Here is a 27,126-nt window from a genome sequence, read left to right on the forward strand (position 1 = left end):
GATCAATATGTGGCCTCTTGTTGCCCCTTTTCCAAAGCCCCCCTTGGTTTTCATTCCCCTTACACAGAAGTGCCTATTATTCAGATCAGTGGCTGAGACAGCATGTTAAAAGCTTGGTGTCCTACCTGCCCTGCTCATCTCAGGTCTCCAATCCCACTGGACTCATGATCAAAGTGACACCCTATATTGCATGCTGTGAGGACATGGACCCCCTGTAAAAAGCCTCCTAGGGATTGTCCAACCATTTCTTCTCCCTTCCAGGGAAAGGAGAAGGGAAGCACCCAGACAGCACTGCTTGCTACCAAACCAGGTCTCACCTCTGCTGTTGCTCAGGATCTGGGATAGCAGGGACTGGCCAGTTGGTCAGAGGAGCAATTTCTCACTGAAGCAAGCACCTGGAGGTGGGGGCAGCTGCCAACGCAAAACCAGGGCAACCCTGTCTCCTATCTGTCCTTCATCTCTTCTGTATCTGCTAAATCTCAGATGATTTCAGTTCCCAAATGGAATCCGCCTCCTTTCTCACTCCCTCCCCACTGAAAGAAGTCTAGGGAGGATGGGAAAGCAGGACAGTGACGGTCACATGAGCTCATCTTTTCTTCTGACATTCTTTGACACAGATCTCTGCCTCCCTAATTCCCTTGACAGCTCACAGTGATAATCCAAATGTGAGAAGCAGACAAGGATGACAAGACTGACTTTGGCTTTGACTTGCTGTCCAGCACATGCCACCAACAAGAGCAGTGTTTGGGAGCTGGATTTCCTTCTCTCTCTCTTTAAAACAATTTTTTTTTGCTCTGTTTTGGAAACTATGAGACAGCTGCACTTTCTGTCAGACACTCAGCCAGCCAAGATAGGCTGAGCACTCAGCCCATCCTGCTCACTCAGTCCTGAGTGGAGCTGATAAGTAGCTGGTTCTCAGACAGGGATGGAAGGGTTTGGCAGGCGCGTTCTGCTCAGGGATGATTAGATCCACCCAGAGTAAGGGTGCAGCTTCCATTGTGCAAGTCCCAGTATGTTTTCTCTTCTGCCCTTCGGGGTCTGATCAGGAAAAAGCAGAGCACCTTTGATTCTGAATGAAATCGCTCTTCGAATCATGCCCTAAAGCAGCACTGACAAGTTGGGTTGCTTGTCTGGTAAGGCGGCTCAGCACAGCATGAGCTCCTGGCACTAAGTCAGTGCACTGAGTTGAGGAAACAGCAGGAGCTTCTCACTGAAGTCCTAAGTGACACCCCATATCCCTTCCACAGTTCCCTTATCTGTCTGTGAAGTAATTAGCAATTTCTATAGCTTATCTAGGTCCAGAGGTGGTCGCGCTGCTGCTGACTAGTTCTTCCTGATGGGATTTCAAGTAGAGCTGGGAGAGGTAGTTTAGCTGTGTTAGACTGAAGTCAGGCAGAAAGCAGGGCAGGTGGCAGTTTAGAGGCATGAGTTTTTGTAGGTGACGGCCTGCTTCTTCGGGTGCTATTTCATCTACTAGTGTAGCTGGCATTTTCCTTAAAAAAAAAAAACTTCCAGAATCTTTTAACTAAAGTAGTGTTTAACTACAAATCGATATATTGGCAGAAGGGAAATGTCTCAGTATTTCTGGCCCTGAACACAGCAAGTTTAAAAGGAGTGATCTTGAAAAGATAAGTTCAAAGTTTGTATGCAAAGAATTCAAAGAGACCTGTAAAATTCTGATCCTATCGATTGTCCCCTTAGCCTCCTGTGTAAGTGTACCTGAACTGTGTTGGTAAGAGATCTGTCATTAACAGGAAGACAATCAGATGAAATGAGGCCATTCCAGAATGGACTATAACTAGCAAATCAGATGCATGGCCTCAGGACCAGTGTAGCATTTAACATCAGCATAGCATGATGGAGGGCAATTGAAGGTAAGATGCGGTGTTATCCCTGTTGATTTAAATTTGACATGACTATCACAAGATAACCTGTGTGATACGTGCAGCCTGAGCAGAAACAGAGAGTACGGGCAATCTTGCAGAGAAGCCTGTGTGTGCTTCTAAAAGGAAGCTTTGAAACCACTGTGCCTGCAGTTAATTGGTAACTGTTAGGGACTGTGCAAGACACTAACACAAAGGTTCTGCTGTGAAACGTTACCTGTGTTCAAGCCCTATAGCCTTCATCAGCTGGCAAGATTTGGCTGAGAGTCCTCCAGAAAGGGAGATTCCAATTCTGCTTTAGGCATCAAGTGATACAGAGCTCACTGTAGATTTACTCTGGTCCCCTTTCACCTCCATTGCAAATGCCACCAAACACCTGCACCAAACAGCAGAATAAATATTACTGATGGGCGGAGGGGGATTCCTCCACCACGTCTGATGCCTTGTTGCATGCTAGAGGCTTGAACTGGGAACATTTGGGTTCCCTAGGCAATAGGCTGTTGTACCAAATGAGTTAAAAAGGACCTTGCTCAAACTCATCTCGAGTAGTCGTTAATCTCCCATGAGACAGAATGACTTTGAACACTAAAGGCTTCAGTGATTTAAGGTAAATAAGCAACTTGTAAGCACTTGACCTTTGATTTTTTTTTGTGTGTACAACCTGTTGGACTTCAATGCCTGGCTCTGTGACTAGAGCTGGACTCCAGGCCCCTTTCCCTTCAGCTCTCCTGCTGTCTTGCTTCCTTAGCTCTTCTGTTTGTGTTCCTCCTTGAGCCATATTGGGTAAACAGTAACACCCTGGCCTGACAGCAGCTTCCTGCAAACTTCCACTGACCTGGAGAACTAGACAGCCAGTCTGCGGGACCCAGGGGAAGGGGCCTTTCCCTCTCCTTGAGGCTGCTGCTGCTGCAGCTGATAAGTCGCCATTCTGATGCGTTTGTCTTTCTTCACATGCGAAGAGCTTTGGAGCCTGCAGTAAATTATTTTTTTCTTTTATGATCCTGTAGGATTTGAAGGGTGTTTTTGTAGGATGGGATCCACGTTGCAAATCACCTTCCCAGCCCAAGGGAAGCTGACATGCCAAGCTCCAAGGAAAAACATTCCCTGTTGACAGAAAAGACAAAGCACTTATTCTCTCCATGAGCTTAATCATAGAGAGCGCAGGGGTCATTCCACTACCAGGTATTTCTGTGTGTAGCTGGTCCCAGGGCTAGATGGGTAAGGAAGTATAGGTGCCTCCATTATTGCTCTAAAAGGGTGGGCACAATACACTTGCCTCTGGTCTGCAAGTGGTATTAGTTAAGATTAGCAGCCATAGGTTTGAGATGGAGCTTCTTCTTTAGGGCATGTATTCTTTTGGAGGAAGGTGTCTTTACCTTCTATACTTCAAGAAGGTACATCTCCACTGGACTTTTTTATGTGGAGGTAGCTGATTGCCAGTTAAGTTGAGGTGGTTCACATTTTTTGTAAAGGCTGGAATGGACATACTATACGTTCCAAGCTACAAACACACCGTGAGTACCACTCCTAGCCTTTAGAAAGGCACTCACTATCTTGAGTTCATTAGCACCATGAGAAAAATAAAGGCAAATGCAGACAGATCTAAAACTTCCCAACTCTGCTGAACTGTATGGTGAAAAGTCTGCCTTCCAGCTCTCTGCAAGGGGTTCCTGCACAAGGACATCACCACTGAAATGCAGAGGGAGTCTGTTTTCCCACTGTTTCATAGGAAGAGCTTTTCCCAGGAATGAAAAAATCAGAACCCAGCGCAAGAGAAGACAGATGGGCACCCGACACAATGGAGGTTTGCCTTGTTGTCCCTTTATGCAATTATTCTCCAGGGCTTAAGGATCTGAACTGATTTTTCCCCTTCTGCTTTAAAGAGAGATTTTCACACTTGGAAAATTAAGGCTTTCTGCACTGGCTTGCTAGCTCCATTTGTGCTTCGCAATACTACTATACTACTAGTGCCTGATTTCATGCCTGTAATTATTTTCTTCTCCATTCCCAGCTGACCTTTCCTCTGCTGGTCAGACTGAAGCTGTACAATGTGTGTTTAAGGTTTCAGGATATACAAGGAATAGTCTGGCCCTGATTGTCAGCTGTATCCACACTTGTATCCTCTACTCAAGAGTAATCCCTCAGGCTCCCATGAGCCGACACATGATTAAGAATTGGGACTGGGTCCTGTGAACATATAGCAGTGTGAGACAAGGGGGAAAGGAGTGCTGTGATGGAGAGAAACCTCTTCTTAGGCTGATTGAAGTACTCATCTATAGAAATCCCAGCAGTCGGGGGACTGTGGTGTGTGCCAGCAGTCTCATTGTTTTATATGCTCTATTCTGCAGAGCACATGAAATAGAATCACCCTTAAAAAAGCAACACCCTAATTTTTCAGTCTCTAATGACTGCACAAATTATGATCCAGAGACAAGGCATGCTCTGAGGATTAACAGCCTCTTGCAACTCGGGCCATAAATGCTTTTCGGGACTGAATCATCAATCATAACCCAGAAATTGTCTTTTGGCCAAAGTAGCTATCGCTTAATCACAAAGACATTTTTAACCACTCTATGCAGATTTCCAACAGCGATCGTAAGAGAATAGCTTAATATGTCTCGGCTTCAAATTAAGGCTGAAACTCATGCTCAGAGATAGTGTAATTCTAGCCACTGGCTTGAATTACATGAATTGGCAATTCAGGTGAGGACTGCCATTAAAAATCAATTAGAAATCAGATGCAATTTTTAGACTATACTATTAGATTCCTATACCATACTCATTATTTTAGCCTCTGAGCACAATGCATTAAGCAACCTAACTAACATCTATCACATGTAGACCTAAGCAAATAATGGATTTTTTTCAGTTCAGTGTCTGAATAATAAAAAAGGCAAAATAATTCAGTTTGGTTTAAACTGAATCAGAAACTTGTTTTTCGTTGTGAAAAGAAAGAATTCCCTCTGGGTTTTATTTGACCAGCCATAATGAAGTGGATTATTTTAGTTTGGGGTTGTTTCATTTTTTTAACCTTTTTTCTGTCTATTGTGCCAATTTTAAACACATGCAGCTCTGAAACAAACTGTTGGAACATGCATTTAAAAATGAGAAAAAAAATCTATTGTTTTTGACTCAAACTGTTCACTAGTTTTAGTTTTAATTTATGAATAGTTTCAATCCCCTCAAAATTCCTTTTTCTCAGTTAATTTACTATTTGACAAATACAATATATCACCCACCAGAGTTCTTGCCTATTGCATGTTTCCTGAAACATCCTGGTAACATCACTTCAACAGTGGCAAAGAAATTCAGCTGGCCCCATTTGCATGTTTTTGTGCTATCATCCTCTCTGCAAAGGTGCAAATTCCTTCCTCCATAACTCGGCCTTGTCCCTTTTCCCCCTTTTAATGCAAATGCTTATGAACTAATTTCCTTTGTTTTCATCGCAGCTAATATGTCATAGAGCAAGGTTTTCCAGTGAGTGGAAACTAGCCAGGTTCCACAACTAGCTCAACTAGGTCTTTGCTTTTAAACCATTATTGTATTTTATACTCCCTATAGTATGGATTAGCCAAAGTTTGACATTGCAGAAGAGTCAAACAGGATTCGCACCCACAGACAATTATTGAAACATAGTATATGAATGCAGCAATGGACAAAATGGACTATGAGTCTTTAAAACTCATTGTTACAAGCTTTCATGCTGTGCTACGAGAGCTAACTGTGCTTTTCTTACTATTAGTTTAGCACAAGCCCTAAGAGTTCTGAACTGGACCTCAAATTCCTCAGGATTTATGGTAGAGGGTTGATTAGAACCAATGTAGTGTGATAAAAGCTAATGAGAAATTCAGGTGTGTATCTAAAATTTTCATATGTCAGGGGCCTTCTGAGCTTAGGTTTTGGCTCTAATTAATAGCCTTTCCTTAAGACTTCTTTCAGCCTCCCAACTCCAAAGTACATATCTCCTTATAGACCAGCACTGAGGATGGATCAGTCATTTCCATTGTTGTCATAGAACAGAAGCTGAAATTAAATGATTTGAGTTGAAAAGACTCCTTTATGGTTTTTTGGTCTTTGCTTCCTATTCTGATGCCTCATATACAGCTTACTGTGGCTCAGAAAGCATGCAGATGGGGCTTTAGAGTGCTTCTGATCAGCTGTTTGTGGTGGCTCCCTAGATGCGAATTTTGCATCATTTGCCTTTGCCCAGTGACCCAAGTGCCTTTTACAAAGCTTTGTCATTATGTTTCTGGCCTTTCTTGATACACACAAATTGCTGTGTCAGCATATTTTCTGCTTGTGTATCCAGGTGACTGACTCAGATACTCCTTGTGGTCCTCTAGGAATCCTGCTGTCAGTTCACCAAGTTAAAAGCTTAAACTAAGTAATCTGTAAAAAAAAAAAATCCGCTTTGCTGCATAACCCTTAATCCTTGCTCTCTCACACAGACACCCACACTCATATTCTTGGGAGTGAAACTCTTTCCAGTGGTAGGTGGAAGGAATTCTGCCTGCAGAAAAGATCTGGTTTTTATTTGAAGATTAATTCCCTAGAGCCACTGTAGCACTTGTGTTTTTCAATGACATGCTAAGCAAAGATTAATTGCACTAGCCAAGAAGCCAATATTGATATTCCCAAATGAATTCATACTCATATGATAGAAAACCCAAACCAGGTGAAAAAATATAAGACCATGCTTGGGAGCTCTTTTGCCACCTGAATTTCGCTTTTGGAAAGAAAAGAGAAGCCCAAACCTTATTTCCTACGTGCTCGGTGTTTTTCGTACTGATCTGAAGGTCATAAATGAGCAACACCAAGCATCAGCAGGAGAACTAAGCATCTGGATCTAATAAATATGATGATGAGGAATATGCTAACCAGATTCTTGACAGAAGAATGATAAATACTCAATCTCTTCCAATCCTAAAAACTATCCAGCTTTAAAAACATCCATGAAATATGCTGGAATACTAGAAACTAAAAGCCAAAATACAGAGAAGACCTATCAACTTCATACTCATCTAGCATTGATTAACTAAAATATTCAACATGACAGTCCCTTCTCCCATGATTTAATTTCAGCCCATTCTAAGGCAATAGTTGTTTAGTAGTGCACAACAGTGCAGCGGTTGGATATTAGTTTTAAGTTCACAGAATTGCTCTGTGCAGTTTTGAGCAAAATGAATCTCCCAAGAGAACCAAAGAGCTGTGTGCTTGGGACGGGGTACCTAAGGGGATGGCTCTGGGGCTTTTTATCCTAAGCTTACCTCATCAAATCCTCCTCAGTATTAGTGGAACTGGTCAAAAATGAAAGGGAAAACATGGAGCATGTTATTCCATCTGTCATTTTTTTTTCTGACTTCCCTGAACAGCTGCCTGTATACTGGAGGGAAAACTGTCTGCTTCTTATTGAAACCTCCATTTTTACAATGTTCTAAACAAATCCATCAGCCAACAAGTGTTGCCATCATGATCAAGGACCACTGTAGGGCCTTAAGAAATGAGCTCCTGGGATCAGTCCATTAAATGCCATTCTGCCAAAACCTAGAGTATTTCACAGTTCCAAACCTTTCAAAATTAGACCCTAATCATGTTTCTTGCATTTGAGATTGGACCAAGGTGAGGGTGAAAAAGAACAGGTGCAGTCTTTGCTCTGTGCATTGCAGTACAACTCTGCAGTCTGCAACTAGACTGTAATAAACAAAGCACACAGTTTATTGCAGGGATATTAACTCAAGTCACTGGGAATTCTGCTACAAAGGATGTGTTGAGTACTGTAATCTCAACCAAAGTCAATGGAGGTGGGTTAACTGCAATCCTGTCGTTGGGGAACTGTCCAACAGAAGCACCTCCTGAAAAAACATTGCAGCCTCAACACTGCAGGCCTTCCAGGGGAGATGTTTACAGTATCAACTACACCCAGGGCCAGAATATAATTCTTCTTCTCCCTTCAAAATGTTTCTACTCATGAAGGTAGGAAGAAGCCCCAGAAGTCCATTAATAATGTTGCCATCTTGGTTTGATAACTGTGTACAGGGTTATTTCATGCAGTACTCTAGAACTCTTGGTTCAGAGATGATACCTTTTATCACACCAACTACAAAAATTGCACCCAAAAAAAAGTTATGTTTGGCTGCAAGCTTTTGGGAACAGATGCCCTTCCTCAGGTTCAGGGAAAATTAAAGATGGTAAAAGGTCCCCATAGGTAGAAAAACTTCATTTTTGCACAGAGGAAACTGAAGGTGGGTGTCTGTTCTTCTGGGTCCTTGAGAGTGTCTTTGTGAGTTGCTTATGCATTTATGCAGAACCATGGGGTTGTAGAGGATGGTATAGATAAACAGCATTGGTAGATCTTCAAATGAAATATATGTGTGTGTGTGTGCGTGTGTATGCTTTCCAAAGCATCTAACTAACATCTCAACTGCAAAAGGAGAAGAAAGAAGAGCCTTAAAGGTTAAAGAAACCCTACGGTTCAGGATACGCATAGATGAACTGAAGGGGTTCAGGAAGGGATATACAGCATGGGACAACAGTATTCATTTTTACTGGTCACAAAGAATTTGGCCACTGCTAAAGGCCAAACTATAGTGATCCATGTGTTGGATATTACAAATAATATTCATCACAGATTTAGCCCATTTTGGATAGCAAAGTATTAATTTGAAGAATGACCTCATTTTCCCTTGAGAAAATTCATCATTCATAAGCATTTTCAGAATGCTTTGGGAGCAGGAGTTTTAAATTGCTGTGGGTTATTCCCAGGCTCTTTGTGTCAGCTATTCACTGTTCATCAGATGTGGCACTTAATATTAATTTGTAGCAAGAGATCCCAGCCAAAGATGGGGGAACGCAGGTTGCTATGCTATGTCCAAATGCATAGCAAAAGGATGGTTTCTACCCCACAGACTTTACAATTCAAGTCAAGCAAGTTTGCTCATCTAATTTACGTAGTGCAGTATTGGCTGAGTAGTTTCTGAACCTGCTTAACAGGAAAATAAAAGCAGTGAGAAATTAACACCCTAATTCCAATAGAAATTTAGTAGATAAATGGATGTTCTAAGAGAAATCAAACATATTTTCATGGCCCTCTGGTGGTTATCAAAATACCTTCAGTTCATAAACCATAAAGCCCCAGCCAGCTCAGAACTCAGAAGAATAGAAGCCAAACGTGTTTATTGTTATTTTTGAGTTAACTCTTGCCGGAGCAATTGCAGCAACTGCAGAGAAAATCCTGCAGATATGCAAGGTCAACAAACCCATCCCTTTGTCAGTGTTAAACAGATCCTTCTAGTCTGTTTTGGAATATCTCAGGTCTTGAGACTTCTTTCACATCCTTTGAAGGGTATCCCTGTATGCCATAGTTCTGAAAAATTGTGGTACATGGGCATTTTCCCTTTGGCAAGTTAATCTGGGTGAAGCAAATCACTAGTTAGCTGGGTAATTATGTACAGTCCTTTTAGGATGCTGGTGAAAGTATAACCAGCTTTGAAGTTTGGGTCAGTATACTACCTTCCAACTGGGTATGACAAAGCAGCCTTCAAATACAAGGTACCACCACCATCCTGGAACAGGGTTTTACTGATGGGAAATGCTGGAGCAAAGTGCCCTGCCTGATGCCACACAGCAAATATATAACAGACACTATTAGCAGCTGGGAGATGTGATTAGAGGCCATAGCCTCTGACCTATGCTGCCTCCCAGGAATGACTGATATTAATGGTGGGCAGCTCCTCACGTGCCTAAGGAAGGGATACCACAGTGTGGGCTTGTTGTACCGACTCAGGTAGGCTCCTGCAACACAACACCAGATAGATCATTGAACAAGTTATTTCTTTCCACTGATGGGACAAGTCCGCAACATCTCGATCTATTACTGTCTCTTGCAGATATCAGGAGCCCATTTGTTAAGATTTTCCATGAGCATCCCGACGTGATCTATGTACTGAATGTTACAGAAGTGGTGGTTGTGCCCTGCCGAGTCACTTCACCAGATATCAGACCCAAGCTTTTCCAGGTAAGTGGAAATTTCAGATCAGCCCAACTCGTTAGAGATGTAGATAGCCAACACAAGGTGGCAAACATGCTGGGCCAACTAACTTCCAGAACAAGGCCAACAAGGACAAAAAAATAGGAATACCCTCCAGAAATCCACCTTAATCTGCCTACATTCTTCACATAGCTGTATTACTGAACCCCACATGTGGCCTGTCTTTGTTAGGATGGGTTTATAAATATTAGTTTCTTTCCCTTACTGGCTAACTATTCTAAGTATTTTGGCAAAGAGAGATGATAAGAAGCCATTTCTCTTGAAAGAAAATATCCTGTGAAGGGTTTTTCTATCTCAATGGAAATTGTTCACTTTATAGCCTGCTCCTCCTTGACTGTCTTTCTGTTTTATTGCACATTTTGCAATCAACTGAAATGAAACTATTTCCATGGATCACAGGAGTACTTTCACCTGCTTATGCCAGGATTGCATTTGGTGCAAGGATCCTGAAACCTTTTCCACAAGAAATATAGAGGTGAAGGTTTAAGGCCATTCAAGCCTAATGGAGTCTCTCCATTCGACTTCAGGGGACTTTAGATTGAGTCCATAGAGAAGTCTGTAGCAGAGCCAGCGATAGTACACAGAGCATCTGGCTCCTGTACTCTAAACATTAGCATGTGCATCTGTCTTACTATCCACTGAAAACATACAGTGCTATTCCCCTGGCTTTACCCCTCTCAGTCTTCTGCAGCCTGCCCTAAAGGGACCTCTCTTTGGCACAAGAGAGGAGTTATTTTTCCAAGTCTTTGCCCTCTCCTGAGATGGTGCCCACCAGGGGCCAATCGATCCTAGCCTGCATGGTGGCTTTATTGATACAAATGCCTGCATTCATGTTGCTGCATTGATTGCATCTGTTCAGAAAGCAGAATATAGGCATAGAGTCCAACCCTAGGGCATCTTGATGGGGGAGGGTGTCCTGAGTGCCTGTTAATTGCCACGTGCTTCCTATTTCTAGAAGGCAGCCGCCACCTGAAATGATGGTGATGCTCTGATTCTTTCCACCAAAATCAATGGCGGACCTCAGGTGTTGTTAGTGGGAGCAGCACTCTTATTCCATACTTAGTGGGTAGAAATTAAAATGAAGGAGTGTAGAGTTGGGGTTGATCTTTCTCACTTATGCCTTTAGGGCTCCCCCCTCACTACCCTGACTCAGAAAAACTTCCCCAGTTTCTCCCCCATGGCTAGGGAACTGTCCTATTTCAGTTCACTTAACCTGTGGGTTAGAGAGCCAGAGTTGTCCCTGGAGTATCTCTACTGATTTTAGTTGGATTGCTCCAGGCTGAATATGGCCCTATAACCTTGGCCCAAACAGACTTCAGGCTTCGTGCCCCTGTTTATGGAGTATTATCCCATTTGAGGCAGTCTCTCTCTGCCAGTTATTTCTAGGTTCAGAAATGCATATCCTTCATCTTGCTACAAGCTGGTGACAAAGGAGATGAACGAAATTGCAGTGTGCTTCCCCTTGAATGGCAAAGGAGTCTCACCCAAGGATTTTCCCACTTTAGGGCAGGGCGGATGGGTGTGGGGAAGTGGAATTTATAGCCCAGAAGGAAGGTGCCTGCAGGTCAGGGAGACGTTGCTGTCAGAGAGGATGCATCCACTTATGTAGGTGTGTGTTTACCTAGGGAGCACGTCATACCATCCCAAAGCACCTTATATGGAAACCCGGCTCGTTGTTTTTCCTTGTCTGGGAAATTCAGACTGCCGTGTGGAGCCACAGTGGCTGCTTCCTGCACACAGAGGAAGCTATGGGGTGGAGGTTGGGACAGGGGATCTGAATAAAGCGACCAGACAAATTTAGAACATCCTTTTCCAAATTTAATCTCCGATAAGCAATAAACTTCAAAGAACGGAAAAATACGGCGATTCCCCTTCATGTGGCAGGGATACTTTTTGTTTAGTTGTTTAAATATATTTTTTGAATTTTTTATGAAGAAATGTAATATATGTGTACTGCTGAAAGGCATCTCTGGAGCAGGACTATTTTTTTCTCCCCATCTCTTAGCCATGAGGGACCAGAGCTGCCAAACCATGAAATTCAGCTTTATCACATTTTATTATTCTTGTAGCAAATGTCCTTTTTTCCACCATAAATTAAGTTTCTTATGTTACTATTATACTTTAAAATGATTGCACTCTCTGCCCTTTAAATATTTATGGGAAAGGGTACAGTTTGCTAATACTAAACAGATTCTGGTTAGCTCTACATATTATCTTAGCCATAAGGACCCCAGGGTAGGGCTTGCAGTTTAAGCTTTTATTTTTCCTTATGTGCCTTTCTTGCTGGGCAAGAGGGTTGTCACTTCTAGAACTGTTTAATCACTGAACAGGGACAGCATGAGGAGTGGCTGTGTCTGCTTGTCATGGACGGTCCTGACCTTTGCAGACATCAATTCCTGAAGGTTTCAGATCGGCCCCTGTAAAAATCCTGAACCTATTCACCAAATCTGAATGTCTTCCAGGGAGCTCTGAAATCTAACTGGAACCACTCTTTTAAAAGGGAGCTCCTGTCTAACCTGTCTCTCTTGCTCCCCAATGAAATTGCTACATTGCAATGACAGGATGTGCCTTCATGCAAAGTCTGTGCCTTGCCATGAAGAATGTTTCATAGCAAATGATCTAAAATGAGGCCAGCTAGCTCAACACCTCAGTTTCATCTCCAGTATTATTTAATAACAGCTCTAATGGCTTGGAGCTGGGATTTGTTCAAAGCAGGAGGATTCCTCGCAAATGCTGTGAACTCTCACCCTGCACAGGAGCATCCTTTGTTTGGTGAAGAGCACTAAAGTGAACACAGTCTAATCATGAAAATAATACCAGGACTGGTGATGTCACTGGTGATGTTCCCACTTCCTGGCTTGCAACGCTCCATAAGTCTTCCTTGGTGAAGCCTTCATCTTGATTCAGTTTTGAAAGACTTGTAAAAAAACACTAGTTCACTTCTTTTCTCCAAAGGACATGCTGACAGTAAGCGGGAGGAAGGAGTTCTCTTTAAGAAGAGGTTAGTTATCATTTAGCACCTGTAGGTGCTCTTTGGTTGTCCCAGAGCTTTGAGTATATATACCATCTGCTGGAGCTCCCATCTACCCAACTCCTGCCCATGAACAGTTTTAGGCAAGTAGTATTGGGGCTGGTGTCTTGTTGCAGCCATAATGGCCCAGAAAAACAATGAGAAACAAGGTTTTTTTGGTGGTATCTTTTATTGGACCAACTGTATATTTGGGAGAGATGTTAGACAAGCTCCTGTGCACAAAGCACCCTTCCTTGAGTTAGTTGGTGGAGTACAGGATGAGAAGGGACCTTTACAGGTAGCCACTGACCCAGTAATTCCCTGGTATTGTGAATACCCGCTCTCAGAGGCTGCATCTTAAATGTGTCTATTGGCTGGAGCTGGAAACTGGAGTCTGGCCTCCTGGAAGCCATTTCCAGTTCTGTCAGAGACCCCTGATTTCAGACTCAGCAACCCAGTTTAGTCGCTCGGTGTCTCTGTTTGCCTGTCTGTAAACTGGGCTGGAATTATGCAGCCCTCTCAGATGTACCAGAACATTTAAAGTTAGGGGTTTCTTTATTGTGGGTATTTTTGCTATTTAAATCCAAGAATTTTTGAGGCTGGCTAAAAAATAAATCTCATTTTTCCCCCAGCTAGTGCAAAGCTGGTCTTGTGCTTGAATAGTAACAAATTAATCTTCTCCAACCAAAAAGGAGTTGCCTAAATGGGTGCTGTGCAAATGCAGCTTACATATTGGGTTCGTTTTTTTCATTAGATTTTCTTTCTTTATTTTTAACTAAATTTTTCTCTTTTCCCACTCCTTTGTCAGGCCAGTGGAACAAGCTGTGATAGCATTCAAGGCACACTTTTGAGACTGCAATATCTGGGATAGTTCAGAATGTAGAGTTTAGCTATGTTTAACACTGGCAAGTTATAACAACAGTGAATTAACCCTAAAAATCAGAGAGGGGTTGGCAAAGAGTGTTTGTCAACGGAAGCATTATTGAAGCGATGCAAGGAAGCCTAAAACTCTCTGGTCTGTATTTTGTGCCTAGCTCCAAGGTGCTAATGATAATATTTTGCACTCAAATGTGTATCTTTTTCCCTAAACATCTCAGAACACTTTGCAAACAGAAGTGTATTAAAGACACATATTTCCAAAGCATGTAGGTCAGAAGGCATCAATATATGGCTCACAGGCCAGATGCAGCCTGTGGAGCTGGGGGGCTTTACCTGAGTCCACAGTTGGCCCGGACAGCTTACAGCTGCATCCATGCCACTGCTGCTTCTCCCCATCCTCCTGGCTCTGGTTCAGCACAGCCCAGGTGGTTTTGGCAGCATGTCAGCAGCAGGGTGCCGTGCCAGGCAGCTAGGATCTGTACGCATGCCCCTGCTGCTTCCCTTAGCCCTCTGCTCCCTGGTACAGCATGGACACAGCTTCCAGGCAGCAGAGAGCTGCACCAGGGCCTAGCATCTCCAAACTGCATCTGTGTTGCTGCTGTTGCTCCTCTCCCATCCTGCACAGCATGAGTGCAGTTTTCAGCCAGTGGGAAGCTATGTTGGAGCCAGGAAGCTTCCAGCTGTTCCCACACTGCAGCCAGAGGCAGGGGAGGGGGGAGGGGGAGCAGAGGGAAGCAGCAGCAGTGCAGACACTGTTTCCAGCTGCCTGGCACCTCCCCACTGGCTGGAAGCTGTGCCTGGGCCACAGCTGGAGGGCTGGGAGAAGCAGCAATGCTAGTGCAGCTTCCAACTGCCCGGCTCCAGAGTGGGCATGGAGGAAGCCTTTCTGTGCCACTGAAGTCACCTGGCTTATGCTGGGCTGAAGCTGAGTTGTTCCATGTGGTCTGTGATGCAGAGGAAAGTTTCAGCGGTCTCCTCTTTTTCAGCATCCTTTGTCAGTAGAATTCAGATATGAGAAGATGACCTGGGACCCCAAAAAAGGATTTATCATCCCCTCTCCTCCTTTCCACTTCTTCAATGGCTTGCTCAAGTGCATTGCCACAGTAAATGGAAATGTGTCCACATCCTACTACATGCCACAGAAAGTGGGTGAGTAACCACTGTGTGCTGACAAGTGATAGCTATGTTTCTGTTACATAACTAAAGGTTCTGGTACATTATTCCTTGGTTAGCCTAATTCCCAGTTTCATCGTGGTATGTATAACTGGTGTGTATTAGCCATAGGCCCAAAACTGGAACTTTTTGTGTAAATGCCCTCCCCCAGCTTGAGCTTTGGTGGTTCACATCACATGGAATTTGGCTCTGATCCACCCTTGGTTTTGAAAACTTGCCAGGTGTGGAGATGAGACAGAACTATAATATTTTACCCAAACCTCTCCAAAGCTTCATTGGTTTGGATAAAGTGGGACCTCAATTCAAACAACTGCTGGTTTGGAATTTGCAAACCCAAACAGTGGCCTCCTTTACCCATTAATGGTATTTACTGAACATGCAAGATCATGGTATAAAATCTCATGAAAATGCTCATTTGCAAACCTCACTGTTTTTGTTTGGTTTCGGCTGGCACTCTCCCACATACTCTTTCTTCATTACATCTAGAGCTGGGCTCCAGATGCAGAGTTCACATCTGGATTTTGAGGACCCCAAAGATGAGAGCTTTTGGGGCTGTGGGTTTTGTCCAAATGCTTTTCTACTAATTTCCCTTTTGTTTTGTATATAGAAGATTTTTTTTTGCCTACTCATAAATTCTAAATTTTAATAAGGAAAGTTCATTCTGACATCATTTCTCTCAGGTCATGACATCCTGCTCAACAATTAGCATGTGGCTCAGAACAACAGCCTGGCAAATTTGTCTGGCAGCCAAATAGAAGTTTTGGAGATCTTTTTTCCCATCACTTAGAGTAATTATTTGTTACTTAACCCACAGAATCAAAGACAGAAAAAACTTTTTAGGTCACCTAGCCCATAAGGGCAACACAAGTTCCTTCTTTTTATTGTTATTATCTTACAGTCTCCTCGATGCCCTACACTCTACATAAGAGTCGTTACTCCTATCCAATGGTGCTCAATGACTTCATTTCAGATAGGGAGCAATAAGGCTGTATTTTCAAAAAGACACGAGATGTTAGAGCTCAGTTTAAACAAAAGCTGGTTCTCAGAAAGTAGATGTCCTGTGCTTCCTGGAAGTTGGCTCCTTTTTATTTATAAATACTAAGGCCTTCAAAAGCACCAGACTTTTAAAAAAATCTCTTTCTGCGTAGGAATTAGGAAAGGATGGACCTGGGCCATCTCTGTATGTGGTTAATGACTGAGGGCTGGAGCCCAGCAAGACAGAGGAAAGAAAGTTAACTAAATTAATAAAGTCATAGATTTTAAAACCAGATGGGACTAAAGTCTGGCCCCCCACCTCCTACACACAGCACAGAGAATAGGCTACTCCCTATTTAGGCATTTCAGTAAGTAACCTCATTTTTTTCCAAATGCCATATCACTCAAGAGCTCCGTAAAGGTCAGTTAATAAATTTAATTTCTTGCCAAGTTTGGGGAAACAGCGGATCTTGAAATTTGGGTCTCATCTTAAATTTGAAGAGATGTGGCATTAAATTTTACCTTTGACACTTTTTGTTTCAGAGGGTAGAGTACAGGGCCTGGCTCTGAAAGCAAATCCCAGAAGGCTGCTGGTGGGAGAAGCCCTCAGTCTGGAATGCACCGCAGAGACCTTTGTCAATGGACGGATTGAGTTTCAGTGGCAGTATCCCAGAGGGAGTGTGAGTAGATGACAATTCCAGGCTGTCTTTCATTCAGTACTGGAGTCAGGCTGATGGAAATGAAAGATCTGTGATTATGGCTCATTGGACCCCAATGTTATTCTCATTCATCATTCTTAAAACAATCCACAAATGGTTGTGTTTTCAGTTCAAACCAAGTGAGAATCTGGATGCTTACATGATATATATATATATATATCTGGCTCTCTGGGCTCTTCAAAACTGACCTGCAAAATGTCATACTAAATGGATTCCTGCAAGATGACAATGAATAATAGTTTCTTAAGGGAAAGAATAGCCTTTCCCATGTCAGGACAACCTCTCCTCTTCCCAGCTGACAATGGGATATTCCCAGAGGCAGCCACAAACATGGCAGATTCTCCAGTTCGCTACCACCCATGTTGGTATTTATGTGGCACGTAACTGTGAAACAGAAGTAAACTGGACTTCCCAAAGTTCACTACTCATTTATTTCAAGTTTTAAGTGAAAGGTCCTGGGGTCTGTTTATGGCATACAATACGGGGAGGATTCATTTGTGATTTGATTCAGTGAAGTGCTGAGACTTCCTGAGATGCCCTAAACTCCATCAGTCTCAGGCTCAGATGTTATTAGGTGCTCACTGCACTGTAGGACTGGGCCCTACCATTGCTGTGTGTTAAAAAGAGGAGGAAAAGGCATTTCTAAGACATGTCTAAACCTTCTGAAGAAAGAGGAGGATCTGAACTAAAACATAGTGTAGCCCCCTGAAGTTGATTGATTGGTCAGATTTTGAGGTTTCTTGGTGAAATCAGTAAAGAAAGCAACAGTAATATAAAATATGCAACCCAAAACCTGGTTTTACAGAATTGTTTTCTTTAAAACCTATGTAAAGTATGAGAATATAATCTTCTTTCTATCATTTTTCTTGGAGTCATCCTTTAGAACTCTCTGTAGTGGGGATAACGTTCCCTAATAACGTCCAGAGAATCCAAATTCTGTCAAAAGCTTATCAATCTGTAGGAAATTCTGGAGGGCTTTTTTCATTGAGGAGTGGTTGCCAAAGAGATCTTTTTCCTGTTTTCAAGTATTAGTCTTTCTTCTCCAGTCCAGAAATTAAGGAAGAATGAAAATAAATCCCTGTTGGGGAAGTTGAATACCATAGCTGAAAATCTTACAAGCTGTGAATGGGACTGGCTTTGTGGTATGACTACTTATTACCCATCTGCCTAGACATTAATGAGGGAACTTCAGAATTGTATTAGGTTATGTGTATGTATATCTCCTAATAGACTGCACACTGGAAACTTAGAGAGAGGGCTTGTCATTAGCTTATTTTATATTATATATAATGCTTTTATAACTCATATGTCTTAACTGAGAGGTTGTTAGAAAGAGTGAACAGGATAAGCAAAAAGCTCATTGTACGTTTTCCCTTTTCTGATTCCCAGAAGGATTATAAGCCTGTATCAGCATTGGACAAAAGTTCATTGGTGTATAAATGCTCCAGCAATCTGACTATCCCGCATGTTACCATGGAAGACAAAGGCCTCTACATCTGCCGAGTGGTCAATGTAACAGGCCTGGAGACCAGTGCAATGGGGCTGGAAAAAAATGTCACAGTCACAGTGTATGGTAAGGTCCATATCTGCATGACAGCAGTGTCTGGGAACTAGCACTGTTAAGTGTAGGCACATTTAATCTGTCTGAGTAAAAATGGAATCAGCAATGATACTGGCTAGGATGCAGTCACAAGATTGTGATGCTGTAGGGCATATACATTGATCACCAGGCGGTCAGGAAGAAATGTCTTCCTCAAAATATGCTATGTAATTATGGGAAGGTCATGTCCTCTGCTTGAACAAATGGAGTTTGTCCCTATCAGAGAAGAGGCACGGCATGTAGAAATACCTTAGCTTGTCCTGGTTTGGTAGTTATGTTTTAACTGTCTCTGAAAAGTCAGTACATTTAGGAAACCCATGGAAGCTGGAATTCAACTGCTTGGTTGTGAGTTGGTTATATTTGGGGAGGTAGGGAGTGAGGGGCAGCATCTTTGTACAACTGCACCAACATTTTGTAAACGGCCCAGCACCCACCAATACAGCCAAGTTTTCAGTCACACTCAGATAGTTGGGATCCGAGCACTTGGGAAAACATGGCTAAACTGGGGTCCTATTTATCCCCTTGATAGTTGGGCCCTTTCAGAGTTCAGATGGCCACAGGTAGAGCTCAGAATTTGCTAATAACACTGCCCATTAAAGCAAGGCATCTTCAAGTACTGCTGTGTGTTCCCTGAAGCTAGGTGCCACCAGATGCAGCATGGTACGGTCTTCTGCTTATTTATACCCCTTTGCACATGTACAAAATTGCAAAGAGAACCGCGGCTGCACAGTTCTGCAATAAAGCCGTGAGCTTATCACTCCCTCTGGCTGTCCGCAGCTTCCCCTCAGCTGTGCTGCTAAAACCCAGTCATCCAGGGCAGCAAGCATTTGTAGCCTGGCAATCTTCTATTGTTTGATTTGTTTTTTATTGTCTCTTATAGACAAAGCTTTCCTCCGGGTTTCCTCTAAGAAAAGCCCCTACTATGAAGTGACAGCAGGACACAAGTTACTGAAACTGGCTGTGAAGGTGGAAGCCTTTCCCCGCCCAAATATTACCTGGTGAGTCTCATCCAGTCACATGTGATCAGGAATGCAGGACCTTTCTTTCTCAGCTTGCAAAAGTGGGGTGGTCTACTCTAAATAATGAAGCTGACACTACTGATATCCAAGTGCTAGACTCTACACTGCCACAGACCCCTTGAATGGTCTTGGGCAAGCCTCTTCCCTGCTCTGTGCCTGACTTTCCTTCTCTAGTTATGCAAAGCAATGTAGAAATATAGTCATTCATTCAGTTGTGTGCAGAAAACACCTGAGAAGCACCGAACAGGATTGCCAGTGGCATCAGCACTGTTGGGGAACATCTTCAAAGGAGCCGGTGCCTCCAAGAAAGCTGTAAGGAACACTTTCTGCACAAGGAGTTCTTCCTCCCTAGCTGATATTTTTTCCTCCCTGCCTCAGATATTAGTAGGGACATTGGCATGCCAAATGGATCTGTTTTTCATGAAGGTTTGTCTGCTGCTGCTTTCCCACCTGAAGTCCTAATGCACACATGAGTGTTTTCTATCACAGCCAGCTGGGAGGGATTTGGACTTTAGCTCTGGACAGGAAGACAAGAGCCTAGCAACCCAGAAGATCCTGTTTTCATGCAGTAATAACAAAGTAATAGCAAAGTGAAGGGAATACCAATGTGTGAACAGAATCACTGATGTGTGACACAAAACGTTGCTCAAGCTTTCCTAGGGTATTTCATAAAATCAAATATGCAGATCTCTTAGACCTTCTAATCTGTTCCTTCCTAGGAAAGGATAATTCCCAATGTCCAGTGCTGTCTGTAGCAAGAACAAACCTTATTTCTGGCATGTTGCTTCCCATGCATTTCAGTCATGAACTCAGACAATGTTTTCAGAGTTACCCACAAGAACCTTGGACAGTGGTGGACCATCCTTGGTCCACCAGTGTCACGTCTATGTCCACTTCTCAAACCATTACGTACACATAGCATCCTAGCACACAAAGGAGGGAATGGCAGATTGGTCTTAAATATTTGGCTGTAGAGTAACAGAAAAGGGGGGATTTATATTCAGTCAATCATTGGCTACTCCAACATAACTATAACAAACCACAGTTTAATAGCCCATGCAGTACTTCAGCAGCCACAGGAAGTAAAGGCAGGCATGGTCTCCATTCTCCTTCTCCCTCCGCTTTCTCCATGTTTCTTTGGATAAAAAGGAGAAATAGGGGCCAAGACCACCAGTATTCTGTCCCCTGCTCCATTCCCCGTTCCTCGGTGTTCAGAATATCCTCAACATGCATTGGAGGCCACACTCAATATTATCCTACACTTTGCTTCTTCTATGCAGAGGTTGGGCTGTGTTGGCAGTTCTGCGATGCACTTTCCATTGGCTGAGTCAATAAAGCAGGTCTGAGTTAGAGTCACTGGGCAGTGGGATTGGTGAGCACCAGTGGCTAGTGGTTAGCTTGGTTTTGGGGGATTAAATTCCAGGGGAACACAGCCATCTGATTCTGTTTTTAGAGCTAAAATAGGGACTGTGCCCCTTTTCATCCTCACTATGCTTTGCCCTTTTGGGTCATTCTTTGTGCAGACAGTGGGAGAGGAAATTGCCATTTCTGGTAGCAGTCTGAGACCACCAAAGTTGTCTTCCCCGGGTGTTCTAGGGATGTTGATGTTGGAGGCTTTGCCAGTGGAGTTGTTTGAACTGCTGTACAGGAGACTTCTAAAACTCCCAGAACGAACACAGTCTTGTTTCCTTGGCTGTTTCCTTCACTGAGTCCATTCAGTGCATCCCCTTCAGTAGCACTGACCTGTTGAAGATAGTATCCTGCCCATTAAATGGTTGAAGTTCAGAAGTATCCAATCAGTATTGCATGCTATTTGCAGGTGCCTTTTTCTGTGAGGAGGGGGGAGATTATCCAGGTTCTTCTGCCCTATTCCTTGTCATTTTAAGATCACAGTTGCTTCATGGGGAGGAAACAAAGGTTTTCAAAGTGCTTGTCTTAACAGAATAACAATGGGCTCCTATACATGTGCAAGGAGCCAGCTCCGACACTCTCGAAATCCAGCACATTGGATCAGACTCGATTAATCAAGTCTGCTAGAGTGTTAAAATTAACACGCTCCAGCAGACTATAGCATTACATGTATCAGCATACCCATGCTACAAATGGCGGTAGGGCACTTAGAGCTAAAGCTTGTTCAATGGGTTTTAGTTCAAAGAGCCCCGCTACCATTTTCAGCACAGGAACACTGATGCACATGATGCTCAGGTGCTTTTAATTAGTGTGGCTTGCTAATTAAAGCGCCCCCCGCCATACCTCCTGGAGCACATGTAGGATGCCCAATGTCTCCCATCCACCGACAGAATTAAATTTTCAAAACGGGCTCAGTTGTTGCAAATTCTTCAGGGCACTACCTTTAGCTTATTCTGCAGCTGTGAAGGGCCATGTGTACCTATGGTTATTGTTTGTATATTCACTTAATTTGTTGGTTCCAAAACTAGTGGCTCAAGTTCAGGCCAACCTGTAATTTACTGTGCCTGTTGCAAGGCTTATGCAAAGTATGTACCCTGCTTGTTGGCTTGTTTGTGAACTACTCAATCTGCACTTGCAGATGGTGGTAATTTATGTCCATCTCAGTTGAGGGAGCTCCAAAAACTGACTTGTACACTGCACGTGGCTTATAACTTGCACTTTAAAATTGGTGTTGCTGGTCCAGAAGCCACCTAGTTCTACAACTGGGAGTGCTCCAAATGGATACCATTCTCATCTCCTCTTTTCATAGTTGCTGGCTAAAAAATGGAAAGCATCTTACAGGATGGTCAGTGCCCCCCCAGTGTGGTGGAAATATATATTGTGTATTTTTTATCTAGTCCAAGTCCTAATCTCAGATATTCTCCAAGGCTAATACCTATCTGTTTTCCTATTGAAAACCAAAAGCTAATAGCAATTTGCCCTTCTGGCATATACAAGGGCTTGCCCGCATGCATAGCTGACAGCCTTTGATGGGACTTTCCAAACAGGTACAAAGATGGCAAGCCAGTCAAGGAGAACCATACTTGCTACGAACCTGATCCAATGAAGTACAAGCTAGGCATAAGAGATGTGAGACCGAAGCATGCTGGTAATTACACCATAGTCCTGAGCAATGCTAAGCATGGCCTATATGAGAACTTCACTCTCCAACTGGTCGTGACAGGTATGCACCTGATGTTCCTAAGTATTTCTATTGCTCTCTTGCATTTCTTTTGTGATGCTGCCTTGCCAGGCCAGTAGGCACATTGAGTTGTCTGTGGTATTTCTCTCTGCTGATAGATATGATGTAATGCATAGTACTGAAACAGACTGATCAGGTTTTATAGGGTTCAGGCTGGGGCAAGGCAGTACCAGCAAAGGGCTGGTGTGAGGTTCATGAGAAGTGGGAAGGTGAGTATTACTAAATGCAGCCCCAGGCACGGAGGTCCTTTCCCCAGCTGAGTGCATTCCTGAGGGCTCTCCTATGGCTCCCTGCCTTGGGTAAAGCGGGAGAGGCTCTTTGGGCAGAGGGGCACGTGCCTCCAGCCACACCAAGCATTGTGGGGGAAGGACACTGCTGTCCGAGGGGCCAAAAGCTAGGTTGAGTGCTCCTCTCTCTGCCTCCATTCCGGTGCCTCCTGTTACTGAGTGCCCAGGGCTCAAATATCACATGCACCAGCTGTTCATGCCACTTGTGGCAAGTATGCTGTGGGCTGACCACCTCTCTTCTAGGGAATAGGCCAGATGATCTTTCCACTTGCTGTGGAGCAGCACTGTAATATTGTGTGGGGGACAGCAATAGTCTGACAGCACACAAAGGAAAAAAAATAAGGAAAATATCTAAAAGCAAACAATTAATCTGGGAAATATGCCATCAAGGAGAATGGTGGAAGTTCCATCCAGTGGGATTAAAACCAGTCTAGAGGAAGCATTCCCAGAAGGAAGAGGGAAGCCCTGCATTAGCTGAGGGAGCAGAATTAGATGGGTCACTCAGCCTTTTCTGTCTCTGATGCCTATTAATCATCTTTCATAGAAATACTTAGCAGATCTGTATGTTATTTATCTAATGGGTCATTTGAGAGAAACTCATTTTCAAGAGTCTTGGAAAAACTGCAAACTATGTGATTTGATGCAGGTTGATTTGAGACTGATAGAGAGAGATTCAAACCACACTTAGTCACCATATCTGTGACATTTTGAAGGAAAGGTCTTCTTATCACACTGTTGCCTACTGCCTCATCACCTCATTCCTGATCCTTTCAGTTCAGTAGCAGAGAGATCAAATCATGAAGCAGAATAGGAGTTTAGTGAGAGTTCACCCTGCTTTCTTTTGGGCTTCCTGAGTTTCAGTCAGGCAGTAAAAAAGATAAAGTTATCAATGCTGGTTTGTTTTCTTTTCAATAGTGAATGGGCTTTTCTCCCCCTTCTCTTTACATTCTTTATACCTAAAAATATTCCCCATTGTGCTGTATTGCATTGCCTGTATGCTGCTGTGCCATGCAACTTCCAGTCATTGTGCACGTTTCATTTCACCTTGCACACGCAGAGCATTGCCTCACAAGCAGGGGAAAAAATGAGGGGAGGCCAAGAGTAATCTTGACACCATTGATGTCAATGGCAAAACTCCCACTGATTTAAGGTGGGCCAGGATTTGACCTTAAATCTTTGTCCCCAAAACTATTTAGGCCGCTCTATCCCAATGACTTCCTTGGCTGAGGCAAACACACCTGCATTGGCAGTGGACTAGGTCTTTCCCATCTCTGATTTCTGTTCTTTTTTGTCATTATGAAGTGCATCATTTGGGTATCAATCCTTGTTGCACAGTTCTAGTTATCAGCTGAATCATCTGGACAAGTTTTGGTTTATATGCTGTTCAGGATGCATTCGCTATGACTGTTTGCAACACTGGTTACTCTGTGGGTGTTGTATGAGTTGCATTGCATTACTTGTTCTGTCTGTTTGGATGACTGGACTATTTTAAAGAGGAGAAAATTAGGGATGACAAATAGCAATTGTTGTTGTTGTTGTTGCTGCTGCAAATATGATTGTTTGCATGTGAAAAGGGCATTCAGATACAGAACAGCCGTTCCCCAAACATTTACATAAACAAAAACCTGTTTGCGTGAATGCTTGTGAGAAGCCAAGGACAGGATTTTATTGCAGGATTCTAGTAACTGGTTTGCACGTTTTTCATCTCTTTGTTTCATAAACAACCATTCTCCATCTTGCACTCATATGCAGATCATGCTTGTTGTTAGCCCTTGTCACAGTTCCGCACAACAGAAGGCAGAAGGCATTAATCAGAAGTAATTCTTGCGTTGTAAAAAATGCTATTAGCAAACTATGCAAAGTCCGACAGCTGCAGGGATGCTCCTAATTGGTAAAGTGCAGACATGAAGATGCACGGGAAAAACAAACAGTAAGTGGGGGGTTTTTTTGGTAGCCAAAGATTGCCCTAGAAATGTTCGCAAAAATATATGCCCAAAAGTCCAGTCGTCCATAATTGAGTGTCTGAACTTAATGAAGAAATTTGCTCTGCCCTTGGTTTGAATGACACCGCAAATCATCCCTGCCTTTACCCATTGCCTCTGGCTAGTGCTCCTGTCTTGTGCACTTCCACAGCTCATTTTAGCTGAAGTACTGAATTAAAGGGGAGGATTTTTGTGGGCAGAAGTAGATCAAGAAAGACTTTATTCTTGAAGCATGCTCAGCAGCATCTCCATGCCTGTCCTTTATTTTCAGACCTGGGCACTTACTGCTTACTCTCCAAAAAATTAAGTGTATTTTTTTTTTATCTTGCATCTTAATCATGCTGCATTTAGGCTCATAAACCAGTACCCTGATTCTGTCTCTCTAACCATTAATCACCTGGGAAGGTCATGAGCACAAGAATTGGAGAGATTGCCAAGAGCTGCAGTAAATATTCATACTTTGGGCCTCTCTGCCAATATTGTGGCCTGTCCCTAAATTACAGCCATCACTGAGCTAGAAATGGCCATGTTTAGGGAAGGGGCTGCAGGCAGATGTATTGTCCTGCACTTGTAATTTGGACCCAGGAGTTAATATGCTTTGCGAAATTCTTCTTGGATCAGCAGCGAATGCAGTGATCAGAGCTTCAGTTTTACATCACATCTGAAAAACAGCATCTTTAGCCATGCATCATGCTGGGGCACTGGCTCAGGAAAGGATGCCCCCTACTGAGTCCTAATAGCTTTTCCTGTAGGCTTCCCTTAAAGGCATCTTCCATATATAGCAGATACCACAGCAATCAGTATAATTACGGCATGGACTGCACACAGCACATAGAGAAAACACGGTGGTGACAAGTGCACAAACAGGAACTATTTCCTCCAAGTCGGAGGTGGGTGATGCAGAACATAGCTCCCTATTAGATGTCAGCTCATCACAGGCAGGCACGAGAGGACTGCAGCATGGTTCCCACTGCCTACGTCTAGGAGCCTGTAGGGGCAGTACCTGTTGGTAGGTGTAAGTACCAGCTTGGCTGCAGGTAGGAACTCCATGGGCGAAGAGCAATGGCTGACTGCCGTGTAGATGACTGACCGCTGGGATTCCACTAGAAACGTCCCTTCAAAAAACAGCTCAGCCCATGCTTCTGGCCTCCCATATTCCTAACACCCCTGGAATCAGATGGTATCGAATCTCACAGGACGCACACATCCCTTCCGGTCTTGTTGGCTCATTGTGGGACTCTTAGGTCTCTGGGAGGGAGCCCATTGCATTTTCGAACCACTCCTTCTTTACATATTTACACATCAAACACTGTCCGTGAAGCAGCGGGTTGCTGTGTTTTTGTTTTGTTTGATTAAATTCTTATTAAGAGCCAAAGCTTCAACAGAATAATGTCCTGAAGAATTCAGAGGGGAGGGAGCAAAGAGAAGGGGTGATCCTAGCAAACAGCTGGTGACTGCACATCCAAGCCAGCCAAGAATGAAAAACGTGGGAGAAATTAAGTTATTCCAGGCGAGAGTACAAAGCAATTTTTTTTAAAAACAAAATCTATTTATGGTCAAGCAGGCTGTGTTTCATTCTCAGCTGTGCACTGATAATCTGGATGTATCTGAGCTCTTGCTGAGCTCTTTATGCAGCAGTCAGCAGGCTCTTAAACCATTATATTTTCATGGACGATTGTAGTGGAGACAAAGCAAACTCATAAAATGGGACAAAATGACCTTCCGCCATCTTGCCTCTCTCTTCCCTGTCCCTAAGCTCCTGTCCTAGGTTCCTTCTGCTGTTTATTAGTAGGCATTGCATTTGCTTACTGCTGCTGTAGGCAGTTGGAATTACATCCATCATACAGTCTGCCAAGCTACAATCTGTGGGGTGGTGGTAATGCAGTAGGGAATGCAGCTGGAGTAAAGGCTGCATGTAAATGCAACATTAAGCACTAGGAATAATCTCATGCATGTTAGTGTCAGGTCACAAGCTCCTAGTCCACCCATATGGTGAAAGGTGAAGGGTAAAATAAGGAATGGGTCATTGGAGGAGAATGCATAGGTGTGCACAGATGCACATCAGTGCTATGCTTGCTATGCTCAGTTGTGCATTGCTTAAATGTCACTTCTGCTACAAGGAAGGAACAGCTCAGCAGCCATGCATAAGGTTTTTTCCCAGTCTAGAGTCAACCTGGCTCCCCAGCCCCCCCACCCCCCCTTATTGTTGTTGGTTCCAAGTCAGAGAGGATGTATGCCCGTGTTTGCCAGTGATGCCTGATGAGCTGCTGAGCACGACACTCTGCACCTGCATCAAGATCAATAAACTCAGGCTGTTCTGGACAACCCTCTCCCCTGCCCCTTGCTCTCTTTGCATCGTACAAATGGCACTCCTTAGAGTGAAACGAGGGCCTCAGCCCAG

The 27,126-nt window shown here is 43.4% G+C and overlaps 1 protein-coding gene across 1 annotated transcript in view; it reads left to right on the top strand.

Moving 5' to 3' along the window:
- The first annotated feature begins 9,813 nt into the window (after positions 1–9,813).
- Positions 9,814–27,126, top strand: part of LOC109300700 (vascular endothelial growth factor receptor kdr-like) — a 109,053-nt gene continuing 91,740 nt past the window's right edge. Inside the window, exons 1-6 of the mRNA XM_019521486.1 lie at positions 9,814–9,897; positions 14,806–14,968; positions 16,511–16,647; positions 18,076–18,259; positions 19,167–19,284; positions 22,263–22,438. Of these exons, the coding sequence (XP_019377031.1) occupies positions 14,839–14,968; positions 16,511–16,647; positions 18,076–18,259; positions 19,167–19,284; positions 22,263–22,438 (745 nt within the window). The 5' untranslated portion in view covers positions 9,814–9,897; positions 14,806–14,838. The remainder of the gene's footprint in view (positions 9,898–14,805; positions 14,969–16,510; positions 16,648–18,075; positions 18,260–19,166; positions 19,285–22,262; positions 22,439–27,126) is intronic.

Source organism: Gavialis gangeticus, unplaced genomic scaffold (assembly GCF_001723915.1).
Source record: "Gavialis gangeticus isolate Ggan-Ray unplaced genomic scaffold, GavGan_comp1, whole genome shotgun sequence".
In the NCBI taxonomy this organism is placed as follows: domain Eukaryota; kingdom Metazoa; phylum Chordata; order Crocodylia; family Gavialidae; genus Gavialis; species Gavialis gangeticus.